This window comes from Ochotona curzoniae, unplaced genomic scaffold, assembly GCF_017591425.1.
Source record: "Ochotona curzoniae isolate NIBS_2020 unplaced genomic scaffold, NIBS_Ocur_1.0 contig_908, whole genome shotgun sequence".
NCBI classification, from domain to species: domain Eukaryota; kingdom Metazoa; phylum Chordata; class Mammalia; order Lagomorpha; family Ochotonidae; genus Ochotona; species Ochotona curzoniae.
This window is the reverse complement of record NW_024466607.1, coordinates 19,117,212-19,144,483: the sequence shown is the minus strand read 5'-3', so window position 1 is coordinate 19,144,483 and position 27,272 is coordinate 19,117,212. Positions and strand designations below refer to the sequence as shown.

At 45.5% G+C, this 27,272-nt stretch overlaps 1 protein-coding gene across 1 annotated transcript in view; it reads right to left on the bottom strand.

The window, feature by feature from the left end:
• CACNA2D3 (calcium voltage-gated channel auxiliary subunit alpha2delta 3) overlaps nt 1-27,272 on the bottom strand; it is a 696,258-nt gene that overhangs the window by 170,648 nt on the left and 498,338 nt on the right. Inside the window, exons 15-17 of the mRNA XM_040994648.1 lie at nt 12,878-12,949; nt 11,474-11,554; nt 6,096-6,170 (exon numbers count right to left, since the gene is read on the bottom strand). Of these exons, the coding sequence (XP_040850582.1) occupies nt 6,096-6,170; nt 11,474-11,554; nt 12,878-12,949 (228 nt within the window). The remainder of the gene's footprint in view (nt 1-6,095; nt 6,171-11,473; nt 11,555-12,877; nt 12,950-27,272) is intronic.

Below are 27,272 nucleotides of genomic sequence, written 5' to 3'. Positions count from 1 at the left end.
CTCCAGGTGAGCCCTTGAGACTAACTCAAAGGCACTTTAGGACTTGCACCTTCCTTGCCTCACAAATTAGGGACCAAGGGCATTCCATCATCTTTTTCCGGCAGTAGCTTATTTTTGTCTGTAAGCTGGGTTCTTGCACCTGAGCCACCCTCACACCCAGGTATCCTGTATGCATGAGCCTTCATATGGAGGATGGAAGACCGCTTCCCTGACCCAGGGCTGGAAGCTCAGTTCCCTGGTGACACTTGCGGGCCTCATCCTTATGTGTTCCAATGTGCTGCCAGGTGTAATTGGCAACCAGGGGGGAATGAGTACAGGATGCTCCAAAAACACCCTTGGAAGGGATCTGCACATCTCAGCTTGCAAAGGAGAATATACTCCTTTGAGCAGAAGTGTTTACAAAGCAACAGTTGATTCTTTTTAAACTGAAAGCCACAGATTTGGAGCAGGCTGGAGTCCCTTCATCGCCTGGACTCCATTGCAAGAAGGCATGCAGGGATGGGCACACGGTGGTGCCTGTGCGCCACCTACTGGGCAGTTGCTTTCATTTCCTCAGCAGCCTGAGAGTGGAGGACCCAGAGGCTGAGTGAGGAGCCCCAGTAACCAAGGACACCCAAAGTGTGTCCACGATGCTGGGTCCCCACCTCATGGGACCTGAAAGAGAAGCGTGTGGCGATAATGTTGAGGAGCTGAGGGAAGAAACGTCCCCTGCAGTGGCTCTTCCCCCTCCTCTGGGAAACCCTCCTGCATCTCATGGCACCTTTTCTAACAAAAGTAAATGATTGCTGAGGAATCATTCTGAGCAAATACTGCATTGCTGGGTAAGTTTCTCACAGGTAGAAGCACCCTTCCACCTGCTTCTAGGACCTCCGGAGTAACCAACAAAACTTTTTAACTCAAGCAACATTTACCAAAAACCTGAGGCAGCCAGGAGAGCTGAGGGTGGGGGGCAGAAAGAAATGTGGCTTTGGCCAACCACGTGGGCTTCAGTTTCCATGGCAGGCATAGCAAGGACTCTGGAGCTTGGGTTGAAGAATCTGTGGCACCTGGCACTCTCCTCAATCTAGGAGACTTGGTACCCAGACTCGGACTTAACAGCAGCATGTAAGCAACGCCCACATCATTCATGCAATATTTTCTGATGACATTCCCATCCCCCTTATGCCGCAGCAAAGGTTCGAGAATCTGCAGGGATGAAAGGGCACGGGTTGAATGATGTCTGTCAAGAGTGATGAGTGACCCAGGGTTACTAAAGCAGGAGATGTGACAGTGAATGACAGGTGGGAATGACAGCTCCTGTGGTCAGGAGCTCTGTCTGATACAGCTTGGTGGTAAGGCCTGAGTGGAGACTCAGGGAATGAAAAATGGCCAGTTACACACATGTCACGGACAAGACTTCAGATGGAGGAGTGCCAGCGTCAGGACTTGGAGCAGGAATGAGCTTGGAGTTTGTGAGGAATGGACACAAGGCAACGACTGTGGCTATGCATCATTCTGTAAAGACCTCGTTTACACTTTCTGCCCAATAACCTCTACATAAGCAAGTGTTTGATCCGTACTCTCTAGCTGGATGTCCACATACTTTCACACGATAGCCCTAACATAGTAGAAATGTGCATTTATTTGCACATCCGTATCTAAGATAGGAATGAGGCAGTGAGGCAGTGGTGCAAGGAGGACTGGTGACATGCTGGGACTTGGGCTGTAGAGAGCTGACAGCTAGATCAGCAGCTCTGTGCTCCCGTGTGATGGAGAGGATACTGAAAGCTGCAGCTTTTGGTTTGGCTGGAGAGAACCTGAGTTTTCCACCACAGTAGGAATGGTTACAATGTCCAAATACACTAATTTAGATCACCACATAGTTGGGGCTCATCCAAGGCAGCAAATGCGTTCTCCCCTCCAGCCTCTGTTGCCATTTGGTTGAGGAAGTTGACATGGTGTGGGAGTGAACTCACATGGCTGGAAATATTGAGAACTTTCTGGCTAAGCTGGGGAATCCATCTGCCCTGGTTTACCTAACCAGGCTGTTTACCTAACACTGTTGAAATTGAAACAACTTCTCCCTTCTGTTCATGGAGTTTATAAAACTCTCAAAAACCAAGGGGGAAAAAATAAAAAGCGGGGAGACACAATCTAGACATAATTATAGCTTGAAATCTTTTTGGCCTGGATGTTGGAGTGGTAACGATCAAGGAGAAATTTCCAGGGTTGTCATGACTAGTCAAGAAGCCATTTTCCAGGTCTTCCTTTAATCACACTGGCTGCTCCTCATGCAGAGAACAGGTGCCAGCACCATCTGTGAAACAAGCCCTTAACCCCCTAGAAGATGATTGGCTAACCCAGCTCTGAGTCCAATGCAGCAACTGGGGCATTCTGGGCCTTTACAAGCACTCACTGAACCAGCATCAGGTAATCTCTCAGGAAGTCACAAGTGGGTGGCCAGGACAGGGTGGTTGAGACAAGAGTCCCCAGGTGGCCCAGACATCACGGGAAAACATTGCTTTAGAGCTATGCCTATGGAAGCAAAGTGAGTCTGCTGAGTAAGGCCCCTACAGTTGAGCTGTTTTTGGAGACACTTATTGATTCACACCCAAATCATACAAGATTAAAGAAATACTGCATAAAATCAGGCCATGCATTAACTTGAGGGAAAGGATTTTATTGGACAAATTAGAAAAATATTGGTACTGTGCTTCAGAGAAATTCACTCCTTTCCTTTGGCTGCAGGGGCAGAAACAGCCTCTGTGGCAGATGGAGAAGGGACAGGAGTTATTTTAAGTGAGCCTGATCCATCCACCCCCTGCTGGCCATGATCCCACACTCACACCCACCGTGCTAATCTGACCACCTTGGCCAGCACTGAGGGGGAACGTCCATTTATAATAAGGATTCGATTATATGGCTGGGATTGGAAGAACACTGGGGTTTGAAGAAGGATTCCTTGCCTGAGTGAGTCTGGGAAGCTGCTAGCAGCTTCCAGCTCCCAGTCAGGCTCAGAAGCTCAGGCAAGGCGGAGGCACACCCAATGAAGACTCCTGGTTTCTTTAGGAAGTTCCCAAGTTCCTTACATCCAGGAGAACCCAAAGGAAGTGAATATGAAAACAGGTGGTTTGGGAGAAGCCCTCATTCGCTCAGCAATGAAGCTCCAACTAACTGTATGTTGAGTGGCCTGAGGTGAGAAAGATGAGAGAGGCAAGAAATAGGAACCAAATGAAAATGAACAAATAACTTAGGCATTCCAGAACCAGAAGCACCAATGTAGGGTGACTCAGGACCATCATTCTGCAGTCATATTTGTTTCTAATTTCACTCTTACTTGTTCTGAATTATCCAGAAGATAAACATTTTGGGTTTCTTCATAAGGTGGGGGGTTCACTTAGAACCTCACAGATTGCTTACCCGTTTCCTGGGCCTGAATTGGCCAAGACTGCTAGAGAACCAAAGAGAAAACTCTGTGTGTGTGTATGTGGGTGCTGTGTCTGTGAAGAACATTTAGGTCAAATTGATGAGACATTGAAACTAGGGAAGCCTGTAGAATTCTAACGACTTTGTGTACTTGAACATATATCTGCACGGACCCTTAGAATGTTACTCATACCATACTGAACCAACCAAATATTCAAAAGCAGTCTTTGGATCCACTCTAAACATCTGCTACCACTACTGTCCTCCCAACTTTTACAGCTGCTGAATACAAATCCATAGAACCAACAGAGCACAAACAAGATGTAGCCACTACCCCCAAGATGGCCTGGGGCCGGCGTAGCTGCACTGGGTTCTTTGCTTGCATTACTCCATCTTCTCTGAAAACTAAGCCAAGATGTATACACTGCAGTGATCACAGGATTACAGGGCAAAACAACTCAGAGAGGGTACATGACTAATTCAGAGACAGAATGTAGCAGCACTAGAAGTTAAGAACAATTGCTTGTGTTTCTATCATTGACTTCCTGTCCACTTTGTTGTCTTTTGTTTTAGAAACAAAGAGAAAAATCAAGCTAGAACCATCACACTTTTGTAGAGATGGGTTCATTCATGTAAACCTCAATGCTCAACAGCCTCAGAGTCTGAAAGATGAGACACTGGACTGGCTGTTCCTTAGGCTTCCATCAGGGATCAGTTGTAAAATGCTTTATCTGGTTTAGGATCCTAACAAGTTGAGCTATGGGCATTTGCTTGGGCTATTCCAGCTATGGAAATTTGACCTGGCTGTCACTTTTGGTGCAACCAGTCAGTATACTGTTTCAACAGTTCATAAAACAAAAGGGAACTGTAAGCACCAGTAGGTGAGTGGTTTGGGTGGTTTTGTAAGAACCTTTCAGCTGCTGTCCCACGGACCTGAACTCTGGGAAGTGCGTGAGAAAGACGACTTATCTGCATGCAGGATTTTCCCTCCACGGCCAGGAGGATCCTAGGAGTAGACCATGGAGAGGCAGCTGACCAGAGAGAGCAACTTCTGCCATCTGGTTCCATTCCCATTCTTTAAAAGCTGATAAAGAGGAAGTTAATTCATTCACTGGCAGAAGACTCGGGCCTGATTGTTTCATGGACTCTGTTCCACTCCGATGTGGATTAAATAAGCATGAGGAGCCCATACCCAGCCATGCCATTCAAGACCTACTGCTCCCCCACCTACAACTCCAACTGGGCAGCTCAGACAAAGGGAAGGTACCCAATTTTTTAGACTCAAACACATCTCTCGACTATACCTATCTTTAAAAAGACCATGACTTCTGCAATCAGTCTTTTTAAGAATTCTGATTTCTGTTTGGAATTAACAAACCAGTGTGTTCTCAGTTCCCTGATAAAAAGAAAAAAAAAGTGTTTGGAATCAAATATTATGCTAAGTCCCATCAGAAAGCATGCATATGGATCCCACGTGATGCACACTGACTCCATCAATACCAGGGCGATTAGAGCAAAGTTGGATGGTGACGATGCTTTCACATGAACTGTTTCTAAACAATGAGGCAAGCGAGAAGGAGCTGGTCCCCACGATGCTTGGCCAGCACACATTTGCATAGCAGACACTGCTGCTATTTTCTCACATTGATGAAAGGGCAAAGATGTGTGTGGTAAACAAGACATGTGCAATTACGTGTGTGCCCACATGTGTACACATGTGTGTATGGATTTGGGTGCATACATGTGTATCAAGGGGTTGCTAAAGAAAATGAACCCCACTTTGCTAACTCGAAATAACTCACTTTATACTTTCGTGTCTTTTTTCAAATTAGCCACATATACACAAACCCATGGGGATTTTCTTTTTCCAATGAGTCATCGTAAGTAGTCCAAGGGTGGCCATGTGTAACTCACAACTTGCCAGGGGTCAGAGGACAGACTTCTAGTGGACCAGAGCCCTACCCCATGAGCTTGGCTGCCACTTCAGAATCCTTTTCTACATACTTGCTCCACAGCCTCCACCCAAGGATCAGGGTGGATGGGAACACAGGCTGTCCTCGATTTGGCCCTAATCCTATTTACCTCTGAGAGGGTAAAGACAGTTCCATGTGAATAAAAAAGGAAGAAAGAAAGAAAAGAAGAAAAAAAGAAAGGTTTACATACCTGGTCACCAAACAATGCCACTGCTATGACTTGGGCAGGAAATGGGGAAAACCCTCAACTGTTTCAGTTCAGAAAAAAAAAAAAGGTGTTGAATGGTCTCTCCACAGGCTGCACTGAGATTGAGCGATGGAATCTGGTGGGCAAATTCCAACAAATGTCCAAGGGATCCTAGGTGTATTTTGTTGTATGAAATGGGATTCTCAAAAAGTAGGTGTCGTGCTGGAGTGTGAGAGCACATTCAATGCATAAAGGCACCCATTGTAATCGTTTTTACTGTTCAGCTTTCAAACAGAAGTCTCCCAAATACTGGCAGATATGAAATAAACCCATGCATATAGATATGTACAGCTTTATATATGTAAGAGTATGACAGTGCAACATTATTTACACATGTTGTGTCAAAATGCTAGTTAGAAACACAACGATGGACGGGCTTTTAAAGTAAAAACAGCTACGAAGCATCCCCATCGGAGTATGGTCTCCAACCACCATAAAGGGAGGAAAGCAGACATAAGCATTTCTCTTACCAGTGGCCTGAGTTCTGGGTGCGTCAGGATGTAGCCATTATTGGTGATTGCAAAGGCATAACCGTGAATCCCTAACTGTAAGAGGAAATGAGAAAGAAACCTTCATTAGCCTGCTCCCTCGTGGATTCACAAAGCATAAAGCAGCCCGGCATTTAGTAATTTACAGCTTAAACTTGGCATTCATAACCCTTATCAGCATAATATTTCATTAAAATGAATGCAAGGCGCTGATCCTTGACATTTGGTGGAGTTGAAGACCTGTCACAGGAGAAACTCAGCAAATAGCACAATTCCAAATGTCACAACCTCACCCTGGCATCCAAGGGCTTTACTTTGATTTATTTAAAACAAAAACAATTACTTTTTTTTTTTAACCAAAAAAAGTAGCTAATGTTTCTGGAAAGATCCCATGTTCTGAAGAGCATGATTGTATCAATGGTTGCATTTTTCTTTCCAGTGGTGATAGGGAAAGGGGGTCCTCATGCTGCTTACTTTGGGGTTTCTTCCACTAAAACATCAATTGGGGCCATCTCAGGCCTGCACTCCCCTAGGCTGTCATTTTTCATAATTCCTCAAGGATAAAAGTGTCCTTCCTAACCCCCATAGGAGCCTGCCAACCCTCTTTAGATCCTTCTGTCCTTAAATTGTGTGGCTGCCAAGCTTTTCCCTTTACGCTCCCATTGACACAAAGCCTGGGTAATTCTCAATGCAGAGCCTCACTTAATTTATGTTTTCTGACTAAATGGGACTATGGGAAATACTTTGTGAGCAATGAAATGTTTTATTAGCTTTAAAAAGTATGTAATCAAATTTAACACTGCACTTATTTAAATAATAATCCCGGATTTTTGACAATATTTCTATTACACAGTTGACTGCACCCATTGGCTACAATAAATTTACCTACAAATCATTCATGTATTAAAATGGCCTCTGGCATAAAACCCACATGGCTGTCTCTCTCTAAAGAAAGAAAATGTAACCCACTTTTGCCAGAGCAGTGAAAAGGGGAAGAAAAAAAATTACCATTTTTCCCCCAAGGAGTTATTTCACAGTTCTGAGCCTCACCGTTGCTTTTCTTTAAATTCTCTGCCACTCACATTCTTGAATATAATACCATTAAACGATCCAGACAACAGAGTTTACAAACCAGGAATGACCCTGTCTGCTTGTTAGCTTAACGTCAAGGTGATGCGAAATTAGCTCCAGAGAATTTAACACCAGCAATTAAAAGTTTCCCTTGCATTACAAAAAGCAAATATGCACGTGGTAGTCAAGGGCAACCGACGTCTTCTTCTGGAGTTACCTTACACAGCAAGTCTTAATAAGACTCCACTCAACCTGAATGATAAAAGTATATTTCATTATGCTGCAAAAGATAAACCAGAGATTTCCTCTCCTTTGAGATGTATATCATCTCTTTCATCTTGTCTCTTGGAAAAATGTCAGACACAGTCAACACTGCATTAATTACCATTATTATTAGGACCCAGTTTAATATGGACTGGAGGGGTCAGAAAGGACTTTGAGAGTCTGACATTTTTCATGAAAGGCAAGAGTGTCATTTGATTGGAAATTCAAACTCAAAATTAGACCCAACAGATGATGCTTTACAGTTAGTGGGTGGCTTTGGTTCTTCCTATTTTATGGGTGGTAGGTTAACCATCCAAAGAAGGTAGGACTCCGTCTTACCATCCTGTGCTTTCCTGGCATGGTACTTATCAAAAGGACAGTAGGCAGTGACTTATGAGATTAATTATAAGTCAAAGCCTTTGGCTGTATAAAGCCTGCCTTTGTCCCCATAGTGTCCATGGGAGGCATGCAGTATGTCTGAATATACAGAGTGGTGGCTGGGCTGGAGGGAGGAGGTTTTGAGAAAAAGAGGAAGAGGAAAAGAAAGAAACAAGGGAAGGACAGAAAATCCTGAACTTGGGGTAGACACTCTGCATTCTCCCTGGGAACGCAGGAGTGGAGCTGACCTTCCACCCACTGAATGCTCTCTCCATTCCCTACTGGCCAACTGGACTATGCTTCTCTGTCCTGTCCCCACCAACACTCTCCTCCCACGACGCTAGCAAGCTCCTTTCTCTATGGTCGCCAGTGGCCCCCTTATTGCTAAACCCTACAGGATTTTCCTTCTTGATTCTTCCTGGTTTTTGGAGCTACCTGCATCTTCCTCCTTGCTTCCTCCTTCCTTCCCATCAGCATCCAGGCTGTGTCCTCCTGGGTGTGCAGCCCAACAAAACGGGCTCTTTGTGGAGGAGAGCACCGTCTCTGCTCTCACATCTGTAGTCCCCAGCACTGTGTCTGCAGGTGACAGGTGCCCAGTTAAGGACTGTGTGCATGCAGGTTTCTCATTTAACTCAACTACTGCCTAGCTCATCTTAAAAATTCCAAATCTACATTAAAGGCATGGCAAAAAAAAAAGGGGGTGGGGGGAGGGAGAGTGAACCTGGTTTGCTCCAAAAAAACACAGAGCCAGACCTTCCCAAGCCTGTTCCTAAGAAAACCTTCCTAAAATTCAGAAATCTCCTGGCTCAAATACATCCCAGGAGAACATTCTGCTACAATATCATCCAAACATTTTGCTGGTGACACAGGGATAGAACCTCATGGAGATGGAAGACCAGAAACTCCGGGCAAATCTCAGACACACATTGTGCGGATGAATCTCACAGGACAATGGCCAACATTTGCTTTCTGGCCACAAATCAGTCTACTGATGAAATCCCTAACTTTTGTTTCATCCGTAACAGAGCCAGTCTTCCTGTCCACCCCAATGTGCAGTCTTGTGGAGTAATAGAGAACAGATTGGACACAGCCCTTGTAGCAGGCAGGCCTGCCAAAGGGCCCTGGGCCTGAAGCTAGCTCCCCTGGAGGCCGGGAGCCCATGTGGGCCAACAGCCTGGGCAGAGGAGGCACTTCCTTTCAAGGGGAGAGCCTCTGGGCTAATGAAGAGAACCTAATTATAACATGGCTCGTTATGTTAGCAGAGGCCATGGTGTCTGGAAATTATTGCTGGGGTGTCTGGAATTCTTAATAAAAATTACAGGAAGTCTGAGTGCTTGTGGGAAAAATCTATGAAACTGAAGGAGAAAGAAAGAATTCTATCTTCTGGACAAAGCCCAAGAGCAAAGCCCTGACTCATCTTTCCAAGGTGTTAATGAGGAGGGCAAGGTGGGACTTGAACTTTGCTCCCTGGAGCGCTTCTCCGCAGGGTGAGCAGTCCATTCGGCCACAGCTCTCCCTCGTGGACTGGCACACTTTGGCCAAGGCTCATGCAGGGCTGCTGAGAGGGACCTCCCGGATTGATGTAAGTCCTAACTGTAGCTCAAGTTCCCAGCCCAGCCCCTGCAAAAGCATCAGAAACAAGCACCTGCTGTTGGAATTCTTGTTGTCTCATCTTCCTCTGTTTTCTTGTTATGCTTTGCTTCATTCATCTTTTATGACTTGGGTGGCTTGAGAAAATTATTTCAGGTATCCTTAACTAAAACTGGGGCTGAAGACCACCATCCCTACCTCTCTGCTTAATGGGACTATTGTGAGATTTTTAACAGGACTGAATGCTAGCCAAGTGGGTTTATACCAACACACAGCAAGAAGCCCCATAAATGTTTGACCCATTTAAATTGTGACTGTGATTTGATTTTAAGTATTACTGTTATCACAGTAATGTCATTGGCCTTGTTGTTCCTCACGGCCTGGAGTTGCAGACGTTCAAAATCATGAGAATCCTGTTTGCAAGTTGTGAAACTTGGCAAGAGAGTGAAGCTTTCTGTGCCTCAGTCTCTTTATATGGGAAATGGTGGAAATGCCAGGGATTTCAAAAAGTTCATGGAGGTGCAAGCTGTGAAACAGCTGTGCATGATTTCAGAAATGCTTGTGCTGAAATAAGTTCCTTTTAATTTCCTTTTCCTTCAACTTTTTGATGCACTTTCAAAAGTGTTCTTCCAAAAACAGTAGACTCTACATGCTCTTAAGTGAGATACGGCTGTGAAGAACTGAACACACTACCTCGGTGAGAAACCCGAGAATCTGATTTACAGGGCACATCTAAACTGCTGCCTTCCCAGAACACACATTAGCAAGAAGCTGGGAGCAGAAGCAGGGTCAGGATGCAAACCAGTCACTCTGTAGGGGATGGGGGGGGCATGGTAACCAAACCACTGCACCCAACTCCCACCCATGTTACGTCCATTCTTCTCTGATTTATTGTGTACATATCAAGCATCAGCTCACGAGATAAGAAGCTCATGGAGGGTTTGGAAATATTTTCTTTACGGTGGCAGGGGGAGAGGGGAAGCTGTTTCTTGGACACTGAGCAAGCCGTTCTAGACACCTAGATCTAGCAGCATCAACAGAAGCCTGCTGCCTTGAGAGTTCCCGAAGCCTTTGCTCACTCCTCCTTAACCTGCACTCTCTGGGCAGCTACCACACTTGATGATATAGGTCTGGATCAACTCAGTATCCTATTGTGCCTCTGGGAACTTAACTCCTGTCATATAACTCTTGGTGACGATGCTGGTTGTCACCGTTTAACACAAAGGAAGTCTTGGGACTTGTCTACACTCATCAGGCACAGAGCTGAGAACCTCCAGGGGCCAGCTTTTACCACCACCTTCCTCTACCTGAACCCCAGGAAGGGGTTACAACTATAGAACCCAGGAAGGCTATACAACTATAGAAAATCAAGCCCCACAAGTCAGGGGAGGTGGTGCCCAGGACAAGGGTCCTGGCTTCCCTGCAAATGGAGGCGGAGGCAACCATCATTCACCCAGAAATAGGCAGGAAACAGAGTCAGAAACAGTCAGGCTACATGGTGCTGGATGGTGCTGGGAAGCCAGGAAACATGCATGGCCTCCCTCCCTGGACATCCAGCAGCACTCTGTGCCTAGGGCGCCAACGTATCTTAGAGCAGAGGCTATACACTGAGCTTCCCCACACTCTCACATGGGTCACACACACATGCAAAGGCCTCCCAGGCAGGTAGAGACCCTGGGTTGGGTCTCAAGGGGACTTCCCCCTGCTAGCATTTAAATTGGGTTTTCTAAGAATCCCCAAAAAGGAAGAGAAGAAAGTTTTGCACGTGGGAGCCAAGGATTCTTCATGCCATCTTTTACAAAGGTCAACAGATGTCTTTTCCCTTGGTGCTTCAGAAAAATAAAACAATCACCTCCTTAAACGGAGGTTAAGGAATCCAAGAATCAAGAAAAAAAGCAAGTGAATTAATCTACAAAACAAGCAAACAAACAGAAACATCCTTTCAGAAACTGCTGCTGGTACAAAGACAACGACATGGCAAGCCACGTGGACATGGAAGCTAATGCCTGACTGGGGAAGACAGGCTCCAGTTCACATGAACCTTATTCATTCATTACCTTGTATTTGGGGATGGTCTTCAGCAGCTCCTTCACGGGGACATCCGTGCCAACCACACCCAGGAGGATGCCCTTTGATCTCTGTCAAAAACAGTGAACCATAATGATGGTGGTTAACTCGGCAAAGGAAAAAAAGAACCTCATCAACAGCCTCTTGCCCTACGTGCGTGTCAGGTGCCTTCACCGAGGTGATAGGGGAGTCATTCAGGTCTCCAGCAGGGACTCCCTTCTGTCCTTCAGCATTACTAAACAGGAATGATGGCTTCTCTTCTCTTGTTAAATAGGAACAACTGACACATCAGGCCATGATGTTCCAATAACCCACCCTTTTCTTTCTCCCTGCAAATTAAAACTCCTTGTGTAGAGGCAGGAGAGTTTCAACAATGAAGGGGTTTCACCATTCACCAGTTTCTCTCAGGAAAGATGTTTAGGGGAGGGACAGCATGGTAACTACTTTCTCAATGTACACTGCCATCTAGTTCCCAGGAGAAAGAGATGAAAAGGCCAAAGATGTAATAATCCTGATGTTGTTAGCAGTGACTTGGAACCAAGGGCCAAGGTGATGGAATTGGCTCCTAGGGCCCCAGTTCCCAAGGTGTGTGGTCTTCGGGATTTCCTGATACTTTACAACATCAGGAAGGTTGCTGGAAAGAAGAAATAGGATTCCTGCTGTCTCTCCTTTCCCTGTGGGATAAATAGTGTCGGCACAAAGTCCCATCTACTCAGAACCTTGGATTGTAATGCTATTTGGGAAGGGTGTCTTTATAGATGTCATAGTTAGGAATTGTTAGGAATCTAGGGAAGGAAGCCATCCTAGATTTAGGGTGAGCCATAAACCCAGTGATGGGTCTCTTTTGGGAGAGAAAGATAGAGAACTACTGGACAGGTCAGGGGACATACAGGCAGAGATTAATAAGATGTTGGCAGCAAACAAAAGAGTGCCTGGGACCCCTCAGGAGCTGGAAGAGATGAGGACAGACCCCTTCCAGAACCTTTGGGGGAAATGTGGGCCTGCCAACATAGAGATTCTAGCCTTCCAGAATCCAGTGCAGTAAGGACATACATTTCTCTTTTCTAAGCCGCCTGGATTGTATGGCCTTTGTTATGCCAGCCCTGGGAAACAGTTTCAAAGCTCAGAAGTGAAAAAGAAAGAGAGGGCCTCTCGCAGGCCTCACGGTCCCCCTGGCTGCTCCCTCCTATGGCTACGTGACACTTCAGTCTTGGCAGGTGCAGCAGCTGTAACATGATGCCTGCCTGCATCCTTTCTTCTCATCTTTGATTTGGTGATACCAGCAGCATCTACCCTCTCCTCAAGGGGAGAAAGGCCACTGGTGTGTGAAGAAGAGGCCGTGCCAGACAGCGGTCCCCCTGGCCTGAAGCAGGAAGCACAGCCATGATACTCACAGTCTCATTCTGCTTACTGAACACGGGCATGGCCACGGTGGTCATCAGGACAAGGCCCTGATCATCAGCAAGCTGGATGGAGAGAGAAGAACCAGTCAGGAGTGGAGGTTTGGAAATGGCAGTGCTGGCAGCTGGCCCTCATGTCCATCACATCTTTCCCTAGACAGAGCTGTCTAAAGGGATTCAGTGCCCACTGTCCACGCAAGCCTTTCATGGAAGATGGGCTGCAAAGTCTCCACACCTTGACCTGTCGATCAGAGACCACCAGTCCCCAGGTGGGGAACGAAGTCAGTCGCTGTCAGCCGCTCTAACTGGCCGGTTCCAGGCTTTCAGTGAGTTGGGGTCCTAGAACACCTTGTCTTGATGCTCATGGTCTGTTTTACCACCCCAGGTTGTTCTTGATGTTCAACATGTGCCATTAGGAAGCCTCTGTTCCCCACTTCCTTCACCTCTACAGATAACTGGATGTTAGTCCCATGTGGAAAACCAACAGAACAAAAACAAAATGCAAAAGCAGCTTGATGATATGACCTGGAAAATCACGACTTGGATACACATCATTTCTTTCAGAAGAGCAACCCCACAACTATGGCACATGCGACAATTCAGTAACCTGAACTGCACACACACACACGTGCACACACAAAGACCTGCACTTACATTCAGTTTGCATACAGTTTGGGGAGGCAGGCAGGAACTTCTGAAAGATTTTGAGCTTTGGCTCAAAACAATTCTGGGTCTAATGCTCTGGGCTGTGAATCCTTCTTTATATCATTAGTGGCAACCCTATGTCCTCGTGCGAACAGCAACTATTTCCCAGCGTTGCTGCCTAAAGATATAATATGAAACTGCCCAGCAGGGCTTCTGGCTCTTAGGTGCTGCCCGTAGCATGCTAATGTCCTCTCCCTGACTTCAATATCACACAGTTACAGGTAACAGAGTCCACAGTAAGATCAAAGCTAGTGCCATGGCTGAGAGGCATTTAAATTGGCCTGGAAGATCTCATGGGAGAGGTACTCACTGCCCGTTCGAGACCCAAGGGAGGCAACTGGTGAGCCAGAATCCATCACCTTCGAGCTAGAGTTCTCAGATGTTTGGATGTTTCCCCTGAGCATTAGATCCACAGAACAGTCAGGGCTGTTCACTCGGTCTTCTTACAAAGAGGCATAATAGAAAGCACGTTCTAAAACTTAGATGTTTAAAACCACACAGAACGGTGGGTTCTCAAGTCAAAATCATGAAACTATGTATGTCCTTCAATTGGTTCTTCCGACTGGTTCTTGGCGCTGCAGTACACTGTTGCTTGCAATGTGGGTATATGGCACAACAGCACCTACAAGCACATGGGTGTTTATGGGAAATGTGTAATCCTGGGACCTGTGCCAGACCTCCTTATTTTAATAACTAACACGCATTTTAAAATTAAGAAGTTTTGTTATAGGACAATCCTTTCCCCCTTCGCGCCCATCAGTAACCATGATAGGTAAAGCTGACAAGTGTTGGGGAAAGCTCCCAGTACAGCCTGGGGAAGGGAGGTGCTGCTTTTGCTAGTTTTCCATCTATATCAAGATGGACCTAGATTCCTTCATGGCACCTGGGATGAGACAGAGCTCATTAAGGCCCTCAAGGACCAGGAACTGACGGTATCACTGCTTAACTTCATGAGTCCAATGTCCCCATTTGCTCAACTGTCGGTCTAATATTGCTTGGTATGAATTCAGTAGACTTCATGCAAATCAGATCACCCTCTATAATGTAGATGAGTCTCAGCCACTCAACTGGAAACTGCAAGAGAAGACAGCATCCCCCAAGCAAAGGCAGAGCAAATTCTGCCTTCAAACTCAGGACTTCAATATCAACTTTTTGTGGAGTTTCCAATTCTCTCTCTCTCTGAGGAACCCTGACTAACACACATAGTGATTGCATGATTTAGTATAAGGTACAGCTTAGTTTGGGTGTTAGAATAAACAGACAAACTCACTTTATTAATAACCAAAGAACACCAACTATGAGATGATGCTTACAGCAACTTACTGTTGCTCAGAGCCACATGGACAGTATACAACAGTTTCAAGAAACATGGTTGCACTGTCTGGCCAAAAATACTTGAAGTTTATCATGGCCACTGCGAGAGGCAGGCAAGGTTATTCTCAAGGTCAAAATCAACTCTTGGTAAACAGGTCTCCTAGGTGTCTTTGCATATTCTGTTTCCTTGATGCATCCTTAACGCTGCAAAGAAAACTAATAGGAGCAGATCCCCAACCCTGGACAGCTTCCACTGTGCGGCTTAAATCAGAATTTCAAGCAATGCCAACCTGTATCACGGATGAAATCAAAATACACCATTGACAATAATGAGAAATGAAGCTTTTTCTCCTGCAACCAGCAAAAAATCAGTTATAAATCACTAGTAATTATCCTGGCACAAATACAAAATGCTGAGAAACTAACTTCCAAATATTAAGCCAGAATATAGTATCAACTTCACTCAGGGGCTAATTCCAAATGTAATTACTGCATCATTACTTAAAAAAAAAATCATAACATAGCATTTGTACTGAAATCACTCATTTGTAACCAGCCCCAGGTAAATAAAGGAAATGCAGCGAGTTCATTCTGGCCATAACTCACATGGGGGGGGTATGATTTAATAGACCCCTCTCCTAGGGGTAGTATTGGCCTGCGTTTGAACTGGCTTGGTGCTCACCCAGACCTGTAGACATCCTGCAGAGAGCAGGCTACCAGTACGGCCGCAGGGACTGGCAGAAACCCAGAAATATCACACGCACAGCATTAAGACCCTCCGTGCACCTAGCGACTCCCTCACTCCCAGTCTCCCACAGGTCTGGACTCTGAAACCTTGCATGATGAAAGAACACCCGTTTGGAAGTTCATGAGCGCCGTAGGCACTGCTGAAAGACATTCTGTACGCCTGCCATAGGAAACAGCGGTCGGGGGCAACGGGCCGCGTCCCAGACCACCAAGCAGAAGGTATGCCGTTGGCCACAGCAAGAAACCCTGCCCTCCCACACACGAGGGGGTCCCCACTTTGGTGTGGCCCCCCACAACCTGTAGCTGCTGCTGAAGTGAGAGCTACACTTGTGATTCACACATATGGCTTCCAAGAAAAATGCAGACGTAGAATCAACACGCGTTCTCCGAAAGGCATGAGCAGGGCAAAGCGGAGGGGGTCACTGTGGTCCATCTGGGCAAAATCCCATTAACTCCAGCCCAAGTGGGAATCTTAAATTGAACTGCCATTCAATGACCCCCGCCGGGGCTTTGAACAGGCCTCCGACACACTGGGTTGTGGTGCTCTGTCGTATAAGACGTGTATATTATTCCATACCCCTCATTTCCTATGCTACATAATGGGGGCTGTTCTGGTATCAAAGGAAATGATGAATAATAATACTGAACATCTGGTTTGTAAAACACAAACTTGCTCAACAGACTGACTGCTTCCTGTCCGCTTCCCTAGTTAATCAGGCATGCGGGCTCCTATGAATATGTATTCTGACTCATGTGCGAGGTCCAGGCAGCCCGACCAGTTCTGACTCCTAGCACTTCATCCGTTTCCCACCCAATGGCACCGTTGGCAATGCAGCAAGCCCGAGGGCATGGCCACAGACAGCCACGCAGCAGCAGGTTTGTGCTCCATCCTGCTGCCAGCCCTGTCTTTACTATTCCTGGATCCCCCTGATAAACGCTGCTTGGGCATCATGCCAGGTGACAGGTGCCATGTGCTGGGCAGACAACCAGGAACAAGAGCTGGGTCTTATCCCCAAGGAACCCTAAGTCCACTGACAGGGACAGAAAAGAGAACGAAGAGGGGACAGAGGAGCTAGCTCTCATTTCCCGAGCAGGGCGAGTGCTGCCATCGGGGGTAGCTTTGTGGCGACTATGATTTCTGGTGTTGCGTGCTTCTTGTCCGGGTTTCACAGGAGATCCACAGGACTTCCTCGACGCCGGTTTAACAACCGCACAAGTTTCATTTTGTTGGCTTTATGCTTAACGAGATTTATAAATGGGACACTGCAGGGGTAGGCTTCTTTTTAAATCCTGAAACTCTGCCTCTCCATTGCTAAGTGTGTGGCCCCACATGCAACCCAGACTCAGCCCAACAGAGCATCTCTCTCTCTCTCTCTCTCTCTGTCTCTCTCTCTCTCTCTCTCACACACACACACACACACATACACACACACACACACACACACCTGCCTGCCCACTGCCCAGAACTCACTGAGTGGCTCAATCACTAGAACCAAGCTTCTGGCTAGGCTATTCTAATTTTTCTTTTCCCTGTCTGTTGCTAATGGCTAAGACTCTCTTGTGTGTATGTTGGTTGTAAGAATGTAAACCTGACAACCGTGTCTGTTCCCCAGAGAGGCGCTTGGACTAAAAACATGCAGCCAAGCTACAAAGCAGGGTGTGTGTGCCCCTTCATCCCCGGGGTCCACCACACCCAGGCTTTATTCCCTGTGTCACCTGAGTCAATGTATTTTCTCTTTTTGTTATGATGATCTTGGCTCACATCTGTGAATCTTACAAACAGCAGGACCCTGGTGCAGAAGTCTGTCTCGGTTCCCCTGGCCCTGCACAGCTCTGGGGACATTAAGGTGGTGGCAGTGAGAGCCATGGACACCTGTACAGAGGAGTGGTTTCTGAGGCCACAAAGGCCAAAGGGAAAATGGGTCCTAACCTTTGCAAGAGAAGTGTTGGTGTGTTTTTTTCCCACTAGGGGAGCAATTCAGGTGTGCCCCCACAAAGCACCCAAAGAATGAATGGTAATAGCATTTGGGGAAAACCATTTTTTTTTAAAAGAAAAATAGTGCTATCAGAAACCATCGCCATGAAGATTTTATGTAAATCCTGCATAATGATTACAGATCTGGCTGTTTTCCAGAAAGATCCTGGGTGAGCAGTTGTAGAATCAGAGGCTGCTTTTGGCTGTACCAGGACGGAACAGCAAGCACTCCCCAGGGAAGGCGGCTGGGGCTGGAATCAGGCTGCACTACTGCCCCAGGAACCTTCACTTTGGAAGCGCATCCAGTTTGTTTTCCAACTGCGTGTCTGCAGTCACGGGAGTTCACCGGGGCTGGTGGCAGGATGCTCCATTTCTCCTGCAGCTGGAAGCCCTGAGGGCAAGTGCCAAGGCTAGAAAAAAGAGGCGAGCTGGCCCTGGCCCCAGGAACACATTCAAGCAAGTTAAGGGCAGCGTGCTTGGCAGCCCACTCAAGAGATGCCAGGTGGTTTTCAACAGAGCCTCCTGCCAAGTATGCGGAGCCCGAGGCACGGGCTCAAAGGCAAGGCTGTGCACAAATGGCAAATTCAGCTCGGGAACAGGCCTGGCTCTGAGCCAGGGACAAAGACCAACTCCCTAACTTTTCTCAAATGCCTCTTCTATTTTGCTCCTCTTGGGTTTCTGTGCTCTTCTTTTGTTAAAATTGATAAACACGTTGACTATGCTAATATTTTATTGTGCCATGATAACAATGTGAGTTATAAATATTTGACATATGGGTGCAAAATATGTGTGTACACAGCTGTATTTCTCCTACGCTTTTGACTCTTGGTAGTGAAGCCCAACATTTGCTCCACAAGAAGACCCTGCTACCATCTAGTGGCAGGGATGGTGAATTGCAGGTACAAGATCCTGGGCAGACAAAAAAAAATAAGTATTCCAGGGCTCATCAGTAAAAATGTATCTAGATGACAGCCAACTTCACTTGGTTATCTACACAGCTGAAACAAACATGGGCTGTATCAGTGATTGGCTCTTTCAGTGACCCGTGCCTTGGCAGGAAAGAAATAGGAGTAAGACATACAAAAGCAAGGCTGTGTAGCTTTTTAGGTGCAAGGCGAGACGTTTTGAAAGGAGACCTACTGCTTCTCTGAGGTGTGAAGGCTCTGAGCCTGTGACTGGGGGGTGGGGAAGCACCTGGAAAGGCCAGATCGTTTCACATCTGCATTCTCAATTACATCCTCTCCTGTGTCGGTAAGCTTAAGGTACCAATAAGCTGGGGATTCCTGAGAGCCACTCTCTGGGCAGCACACAGGAGGGTAGCGGAGCCCAGGGTGGTCCTCTCCTTGCTGGCTCACAGCTGGAGCAAAGCAGGATGGCAGAGAGGCCTTAGAATAACATCCCCAGGCAGCTCTGTCTGTAAGGGCAGCTGGAAGAAAGGGAGGTGGAGAGCTGGAAAGGGTATGCGTGCAGAATCGGGGGGGTAGGGGGCTTTAGGGACCCTCCGTAGGTTGAGTACAGGTCCCTGGACCATCCCCCACCTCCAGTCCCATGTCATAGAAATCCTTTGCACCTACCCCTTTCAATGTCCTTCCGTTTACCCCCTTCTGTCATCACAACACTCCTTACCCTTCATTAAAGACAGGGACAGGCGGGGAGAGAAGAGTCCTACCAGAAAGCAATGGGACTGCACAGAGAGGATGTTTTCTTGCATGGACACAGGACGCGGGTGGACGGCCCCCACCACGTAGCAAGCGATTCCTGTTGCAGCTCATGCTTGAAAAGGGGAGCCAGGCAGAGACATGATGCACCTGACTCCTGTTCTCAGTACCCAACTCTGTCAGATTCACTCTTCCAGCCTCTAGATTTCCTGTGTTCCCGAGTGACGGTGGTAGGAACTGCTGGCTGCTCTCACAGTGGCCAGTTTGAATTAAGAGCTCTATGTCCCACAGGCATATCTTAAAACTCCATCATCTCTCCTATCATCTAGGAGCTCGTCCTGAAAGCAAGGACAGCTTCTGTGTTTCAGGGACAGAACCAGCAGTGATAGAACTAAGTGATCCATAAGGATGTTGAGGGTCGCCTCATGAAGTTTGCAGGAAGAATTAGAATGGAAGGACATACTTTCCACGAATGCGGTGAGATACCTTGTCTGTGACATGCATATTTATCTTTAACGAACATCAAGAGTAATTCTGCAGATTCTGAGCATTTTAGTTTTACCTATAGAACTTAAAGTCTGTATGTATCACTCTCAGAGCTTCAGTGACTGAAGCTATTTAGATCTAATAGCCCTGTGCTTAATGAGGATCCATTTCAAGCACTCCACAGAAGGGGAAGCCAAGTACAGAAGGACACACTGGATATGAAACTAGTAACACAAAGGCTTAGACACAAAACAATGCTGAATACCATCTGTTGTGCCTAGACTGTAAAATCAGAATCCACAAAAACAGGTAAGAATGCAAACTTCTAGGTAGCACATCCCAGTAAAAGCAAAAAAAAAAAAAAAGACCACCCCCCAAGATAAGCGATTTCAGGATAAAGACAGGACTGTTTGTGAAGGTGCTGGCAGAAGGCAGGGCATCTTCCAAGGAATCACAGAGCAGAAAAAAGCAAGTCTGTACCAGGTATGGAAAGGAGAGGGAACAGGTCCTGGGACCTGAGACTAAGAGGATGTTGGGAGGGCCACCCATAGAGAGATGCCATCTTGCAGAATCATTCTAACTCAACTCCATCGCTATAATATGCAGTGTTTGCCTCACAAAAAAACCTCACCGACCTCCCCTGACACACACACTCAAGCATGTATGATACAATATTTATATTGTTAGATCTGGGTGGTTGGTACATAGACGGCCCTTTGCGTTGTCTTTCTCTATGAACCAGATTCTTAATAACAAAAAGTCCTGATAAAATCTCAACCCCAGAGAACATTTAACAAATCAAACCACTTAATAGCATCAGCTTGCAATGAAGAATGCCTACAAAATAAAAGTTAATTAAAATCATCCTCCTCATAAAATTCCATTAAAACATCTTTTGCAAGCAGATCTAAATAGCCCTTTCAGCAAACAATGGTTGCACTTTGACACTGAAATGTTATCAAAATAAAGCTTAAATATCCTGAGTAAAAGATGATACTTAAATTATCAGTAGTTTGGTCTGTGTAGAGAGAAATTTAGGGAACATGAATTGAATATGAACATGAATATGAATTGTCTTTCATGCCCCTGCTCCTAATGAACTATTTTTAAAATCTGGGCAAATTAAGAACGCTAAGCATTGTTTAGATTTCCATTCTGCACTCACGTTTTTCAACATGTCTGCAGGATGTCTAAATCCTGAGTAACATAAGACTCTAACCAAGTCATAGTGGGAGATAGGGGGAAAATGCCAACCTTTACAGCCACACTGCCTCTTGCTTTGCAACTGATCGTCTTAGGACAAGTGTGGCCACTCAAGCTATGCGAATAATACAGAAATATATTCTCTTTTGACCAAGACACTTTTTAAAGTGCATCCAAGATTTGGAGATTATGAATTCTTTAGAAGCTTCTCTGTTGCAGTTGTTTAAATATGAAAATAAAATAGATTTCCCTCTCTGATCTGGAACAGCATCTTTGTACTTAACTGTAACAACCTGAAGACTACTGTATGAATGACAACGCCATGTAATGCTGCAACATATTTATGAGAACCTAACAATAGTTTTCTGCGAATGAAAACTGTTTGGGACGATTTTTATGTTGCTCCTTTTCTCATGGCTGTGCTAATAAAGCAGGGAATACGGTTTATGAGTGAACAACTGCAGACAGTGTTTCCTTGACCAGGGACACATATACAAAGCAAACCAGGGTCAAGACATTACTGGGTACCGTATCTGAAAGTTGTCTTGGAAACAGCTTTGTTGACTAGGGAGCAACCCGCTTATTTCAAGAATGTTCAGGAATAATGAGAATTATCACGAGACTTTGGACACTGGCCAATGCTCACGATGAGCTTTGGCACACAGCTGCCCACCCCAACCCCCTTTGTGGCCAAATGTTCCTATTTTCACAACGGTGGTTTAGACATCTCCCAAATAGATGCCTGAAAACACAGCCAATTGTTGGAGCTTCGGGGCCCTGGGACAAAACCTTCCCCTTGTTTAAAGACCCCCTGAAATGCTGCTTCCTCCATAAAACCTTCCCTGACTAAGTGGAAATGGGAACCAGATGTTCTCGAACTTCACTACAAAGATAATCATATTTACTCTACAACCAAAGATACTATCTAGACCAAATGTGTGCAAACTGTTAATATGGCAGAGTCGCAGAACACTGTGGTTGGGAGAAGCACTGGGAGCTGTGCAGAGCCTGAGGACTGGAAGGGCAGACACGGAGTGATTTTTCCTTCCATCCACAACACTGAGCACAGAGCCTAGGACACAGGAAGGGCTCAGGAAACGATCCTGGAGTTTTTGTAACATCATCCTGTTTAATGATTGTGTAAATGAGGCCCAGAAAGGAAGGGTGTGCCACGGAAGTACCAAAGTACAGGTAAGGTTCTGGACTCCTTCACTTAGGATCGATGCAGAGTGTGCCCACATGAACATGGGCAGACTTACTCAGGGCGGTTTGAGAAGGTAGGGCTCACATGCTACTGCTGCTACAGCTGGAGACAAAAGGTTGGGGATCTCTAGCCAGTGGCATGGCAGGGAAGGAAAGGGGCTTTTCTTAACCCTCTAGGCACACATGGTGACTTCCTCGGAAAGCAGCACACGCACAGCAAACTCACAAGAACCAGATCTGAATGGACCCCCTGAGCAGGATATCAAATGTGTGCAATCATCTTTATGCATCCATCATTCCATCCATCTATCCACCCACCCAGCCATGGATGCACATCCACTATTAAATACAGCTTTATACAGTGCTTTACAGCATTTACACCTTTGTAAGCCTAACCCAGATGCTGGCAGTGTCTATACCCATCTTACGGATGGAGCAGTTAAAGACAAAAGGGTAGAGGATGTGCCTGCAGGGTGTGGTTTGAGCCTTGACATATTTTATGCCAGAGACTGGGTACCAATCCCACTGCTCTCAGCCTCCTATTTTGGCGTACAAGGGCAAATGGAGTGAAAATGGCAACCAAGCAAACCACCCTCTAATGGAACCATCTCTTGGTATTGCTGACAATGTGAACATAAACAGCAAGTGTGGTGCCTGGCAACAAGTGCAGCTCATCTCTCTTCCTGGACTACAGGAGAGAAGTTCAAAGGTTTCTTCCACATTGGCTTGGGCTTCATGGCTCTCTCCATCTGAATTATGTAGAGAAAAATAAGCATTTCTTCCTCCTCCCATACAACTTCTCCTGAAACAACTTGCTTTAGGAGGCAGTTGCAGGGAGAGAGGCAGCTAATGAGATACACGAAAGAAGGCTGGGATCAAAGCACATTGGGAAGGAAGTTGTTCTGGCATGAGGGAGCCAAGGAAGAAGGGGAAAGATAATTCAGAAGTACTAAGCCTGCAAATCATCTAATATGTTCCAGGCCTGGGCAAATATGGATGGGTCCAATCCAAGCACACAGAGCTCATGATTCAGCAAGTGGTTCAATTCCATGAGTCATTTCTGGAAAAAGAAAATCCATACCATGGCATTAGTCCTTGCCTGACATTTTTCTACCTCAGGAAACTTAGGTTGGGTTTTCCAAAATCCTTCCAGCTAATTGGAAAGGATAAACATCGAGCTTTCTGTTTTCTTAACTTCATAGTAGCATGGCTGTACACAATTGCACAACTGCTCCAGTTTACCACCGAGGGTCATTTCAGTTGAATCCTCTGACATGAGATGTCAGCTCACCCGGAGCCATCGCTTCAGTTCTCAGGGAACTAACCGGGCTGCGTTCAGGTTTGGAGGATGACGGGATGACTGATCAATGAACAACAGGAAGTGAGACAGGATCCAGTAGGCGAATCTGTGACCAGATCCACCAATGTACAACTAGGTTTAGTAAGAAATTAAAGTAAAATCATTGAGTTTTCCCCTCAACATTGATGTGTAGAAACAAAACAGGTGGAGGTCACTGTGATAGCTCCATTGGCTAATCCTCCCTCTTCAAATGCTGACATCCCATATGGGCAACGGATTCCAATCCAGATCCCTGTGTGTGGCTTAGGAAGGATCAGTGGAGGATGGCCCCAATCCTTAGGACCCTGCACCTGCGCGGGAGACCTGAATGAAAATCCTGGTCCTGGCTTTGGACTGGCTAAACTCCAGCCAGTGTGAGTGAACTAGTGAATGGGAGATCTTTCTCTCTGCCTTTCCTTCTCTCTGTACGCCTGCCTTTCCAACAACAACAACAAAAAAGAAGAAACCAAGTAGGTTGACAAATTCTATTAAAAAAAAGAAATATGCATTTCACATCCAAGAATTAGGCCTAAAAAAGCACAGGAGAAGACTGGAAGGAGGGCTGTGGCTTGGAGTGTATGGTGTATGTGTGTTTTCTACTGCTTAACATACAGCATTTCCTTGGCACATCTTTCACACAGGAAATCCCCTCCTAAGAGGACTAGTAAAGTGACATTAACATCACTGACAAGGATTTGATTTGAAGGCGACTTTACTCAACACTGGCATTATGGCACAGAACTGGTTTTGTACCTTATCACTGAATTATACTGATTTGATCTGGCCTGGTGTTTGAGTGGCTTTTTTTTTTTCTGTTGGTGGTGGTGGGGTGTGTGTGGTCACGTTCTCTGTAATTGGGAGGAAAATACATTGCCAGTTCACTTTAGTTTGTTAAGATACTCCCTGAAGTTGCGCTGAGCAGACAATACATGCTCAGTCTCCACTTAATGTTTTGTTTTTGTGGTTTTTTTTCCCCCCCAAGAGATACATCTAGGGCATTAAGAAATAAGGCAGGAATGGCCAAACAGACATGCCAACTCTTTCAGTTTCTGACTGCCTTTGAGCCAATAAAAATCATCCACAGCATCACATCTTGAGGCAAGAAATCAGACCCCTGGACATCCTGTGATGTTCCTCCCCGGACAGACCCAGGCTTACAGTGCGGACACTGCGCCACCATTCCAAAATCCAATGGGCTTCTAAACTAAGTTTTCTCGATCCTCTACTTCCCTCTATTTAGAAAAGGATGAGTGTATTTCTTAAGGGATGTAAGGACAACTGAAATGAGAACATTTATCAAATTCTTTTTTTTAGATGCTTCTTTAGCTTTCAATAGAAAATGCAATTTCATTTTAACAATAGCATGAATAGAGTTTCTATTGCTTCAGCACATGAAAAGAGTCATATTTTATAATGGTGCTTGATTTAAATGGCAAACAATCACATACGTTAAATACATGAGAATATTTAAAAGGAGGCTTTGAATTCCTAACTCAGTAAACACTAGGTCTGGGACAAGAAAACATTGAGATATTAGGGATTTTGAAACCATTTTTTGGTTTTGAACTTTATAAACATCCAGTTCCTTTTTATCATCTTTTTTTTTTTTGAAAAAACACCAGATGATGTCAGCTTCAAACCTGTTTCTGCTTTCATTTGATCAGATTTGTCTGGACTAAGCAAGGCACAATACTACTACCCTGATGCAGTAATCAGCAATATTACTATTTCTGCCATGGCCAACACTACTAAGAGAGCATGTGGTATGGATGGGCCCTGAGCAAGCATTGCTCTTCTACTTTTCAGCAACGTCCTGCAAGAAAGGTATTTTGAGCCCATTATGAATGACATCTATGCTTATGGTGATGGTGGTTCTGGGCCCAAAGTGACGAGGGAGATGCAGCAGGATAGAGCCTCTACTCCACCTCCAGCTCACTCTGAGGTTGATCTTTGTAACCACCTGGATTTCCTGCCTCCACTGATTGCCAAGGTGGAATGCCTTAATCTTGCCATGGTTAGCCCATCATAAGAGACTGCTGCACCATTTGGTTCAACACTCTCCAGAGAATTAACTTAGCAAACACCACCTTTCCTTACCTGAGTTTTCCCCATTGTTAAGGCCAAATAGCCCTTCCTTCTAACTGGGGCAGTGAGCAAGACGGGCAATGGCTGCCAACTGAGGGGCACAGCTAAAGCTCACACTGCTCATTGCCATGGATTTCCCAAGTTTGGTTCACTATTACACTAAGCATCTAAACTAGACTGGGCCTTCAACAGAAGTTCAAAATGAACTTTCTTTCCAGTAGGCCATAGAGGATACTGATGAAGGGACTTCAGACTTGTCCCACGTAAAACCATGCCCCACGTACACAGCATCCTTCTGATTATCATCGTTCTTTCCAAGGATCAGTGCGACTGGGCAGGCACCTGCATACCTGACTTTGGGTTTTCCACACTTTTGTCGCATTATGCTGAGGGCGAGTGAGGTTCAGGAAACTACTGCGAGGTTAATCCTTGTTATTCTTTTCCCCCTCACGTATCAATGGTGAACGCGGTTTATTATTGATAAATAGAATTACATATGAAATAAAATCAGGTCATTTTATAGGATTTTAAAATTAAAAAAAAAATGTTTGGGAAGAAAATAAGTACCTGTTTTACCACCAGAAAAGGCACTCTTGCAGCATGTGAATAATTTATTGTCAATACTACTCTCTAAATCTGTTTACACAGGTAAACACACACACACACACACACACACACACACTATAAGTGTAAGGCACATAAGTAATACCTTTCAATTTTAAACCTGGTCAATTTGTTTTAGATTGTTAAGTATGCTGACCCATAAGTCCATAATGACTACACAGTGTTCTGTCATTAGGAAGTTTGATAACTTTCGCAGCCCCTCCCTGATCCCTGATATTTCAACTTTCCTTGTCTACATACATAAAATTCTAAGTCATCCACTGCTTCAGGCAAGCTTCTACATAAGTTAACGGGTCAAAACATGTAAGTGTGAGTCGTGCTATGTACTGACCATGTCTTCCTGATGGCTTTTTCACAGCTGACGGTATAAAAGTTTTTTTAAAAAAGTAAACCTTTGTAATAATTAAATCCAATTTTTATTTCTACATTGCTTTTTTCCCCCAATTTTTTCCTAATTTTTCCTAAAAGGACCTAAAAGACATTCAATGTTCAAATTAGTAGGAAAATGGAGAAGACCCCAAATAGACATACAGTCTGAGACCATTTAATATTAACAAATTGCTTCTTTTCCTAAACAAATGCTAATAATAGCTTGCTTCTGAATAGAGCTTTGTGGTTCCCACCCCACCCTGGCACACCCAGGACTTCAGCTCTGGCCCTGAGTGTGGCTCTGCTGGGTATTTGTGCATCAGGTGGGTCCTGCAGTCATCTGTCTTTTGGACAGGGCCATGGGATGGGGGTCAGCCCAGCCTCCCGTGGGGATGAAGCTTACAGAGTTCACTCCCTTCCTCAGCTGCTAGCAGAGCCATCTGCCTGCACCGCCACAGACAAACTGTCACAGAAGTGTGGCGCAAAATCCAGTCTTCACTTATGTGATCATCATGACGGTGGCTGAGTACAGATTTCCATCATGCGAACCATGGGAAAAGCTGTAGGATTGCATGGATGTGGCCCCTATTTCCTTTGCCTTATCCAGAAAACAGATCCAATGATCTAAACTGTAACCCACTGTGCTGCGATCCTCTTTGAGACTGAGACGGTATTCATCTT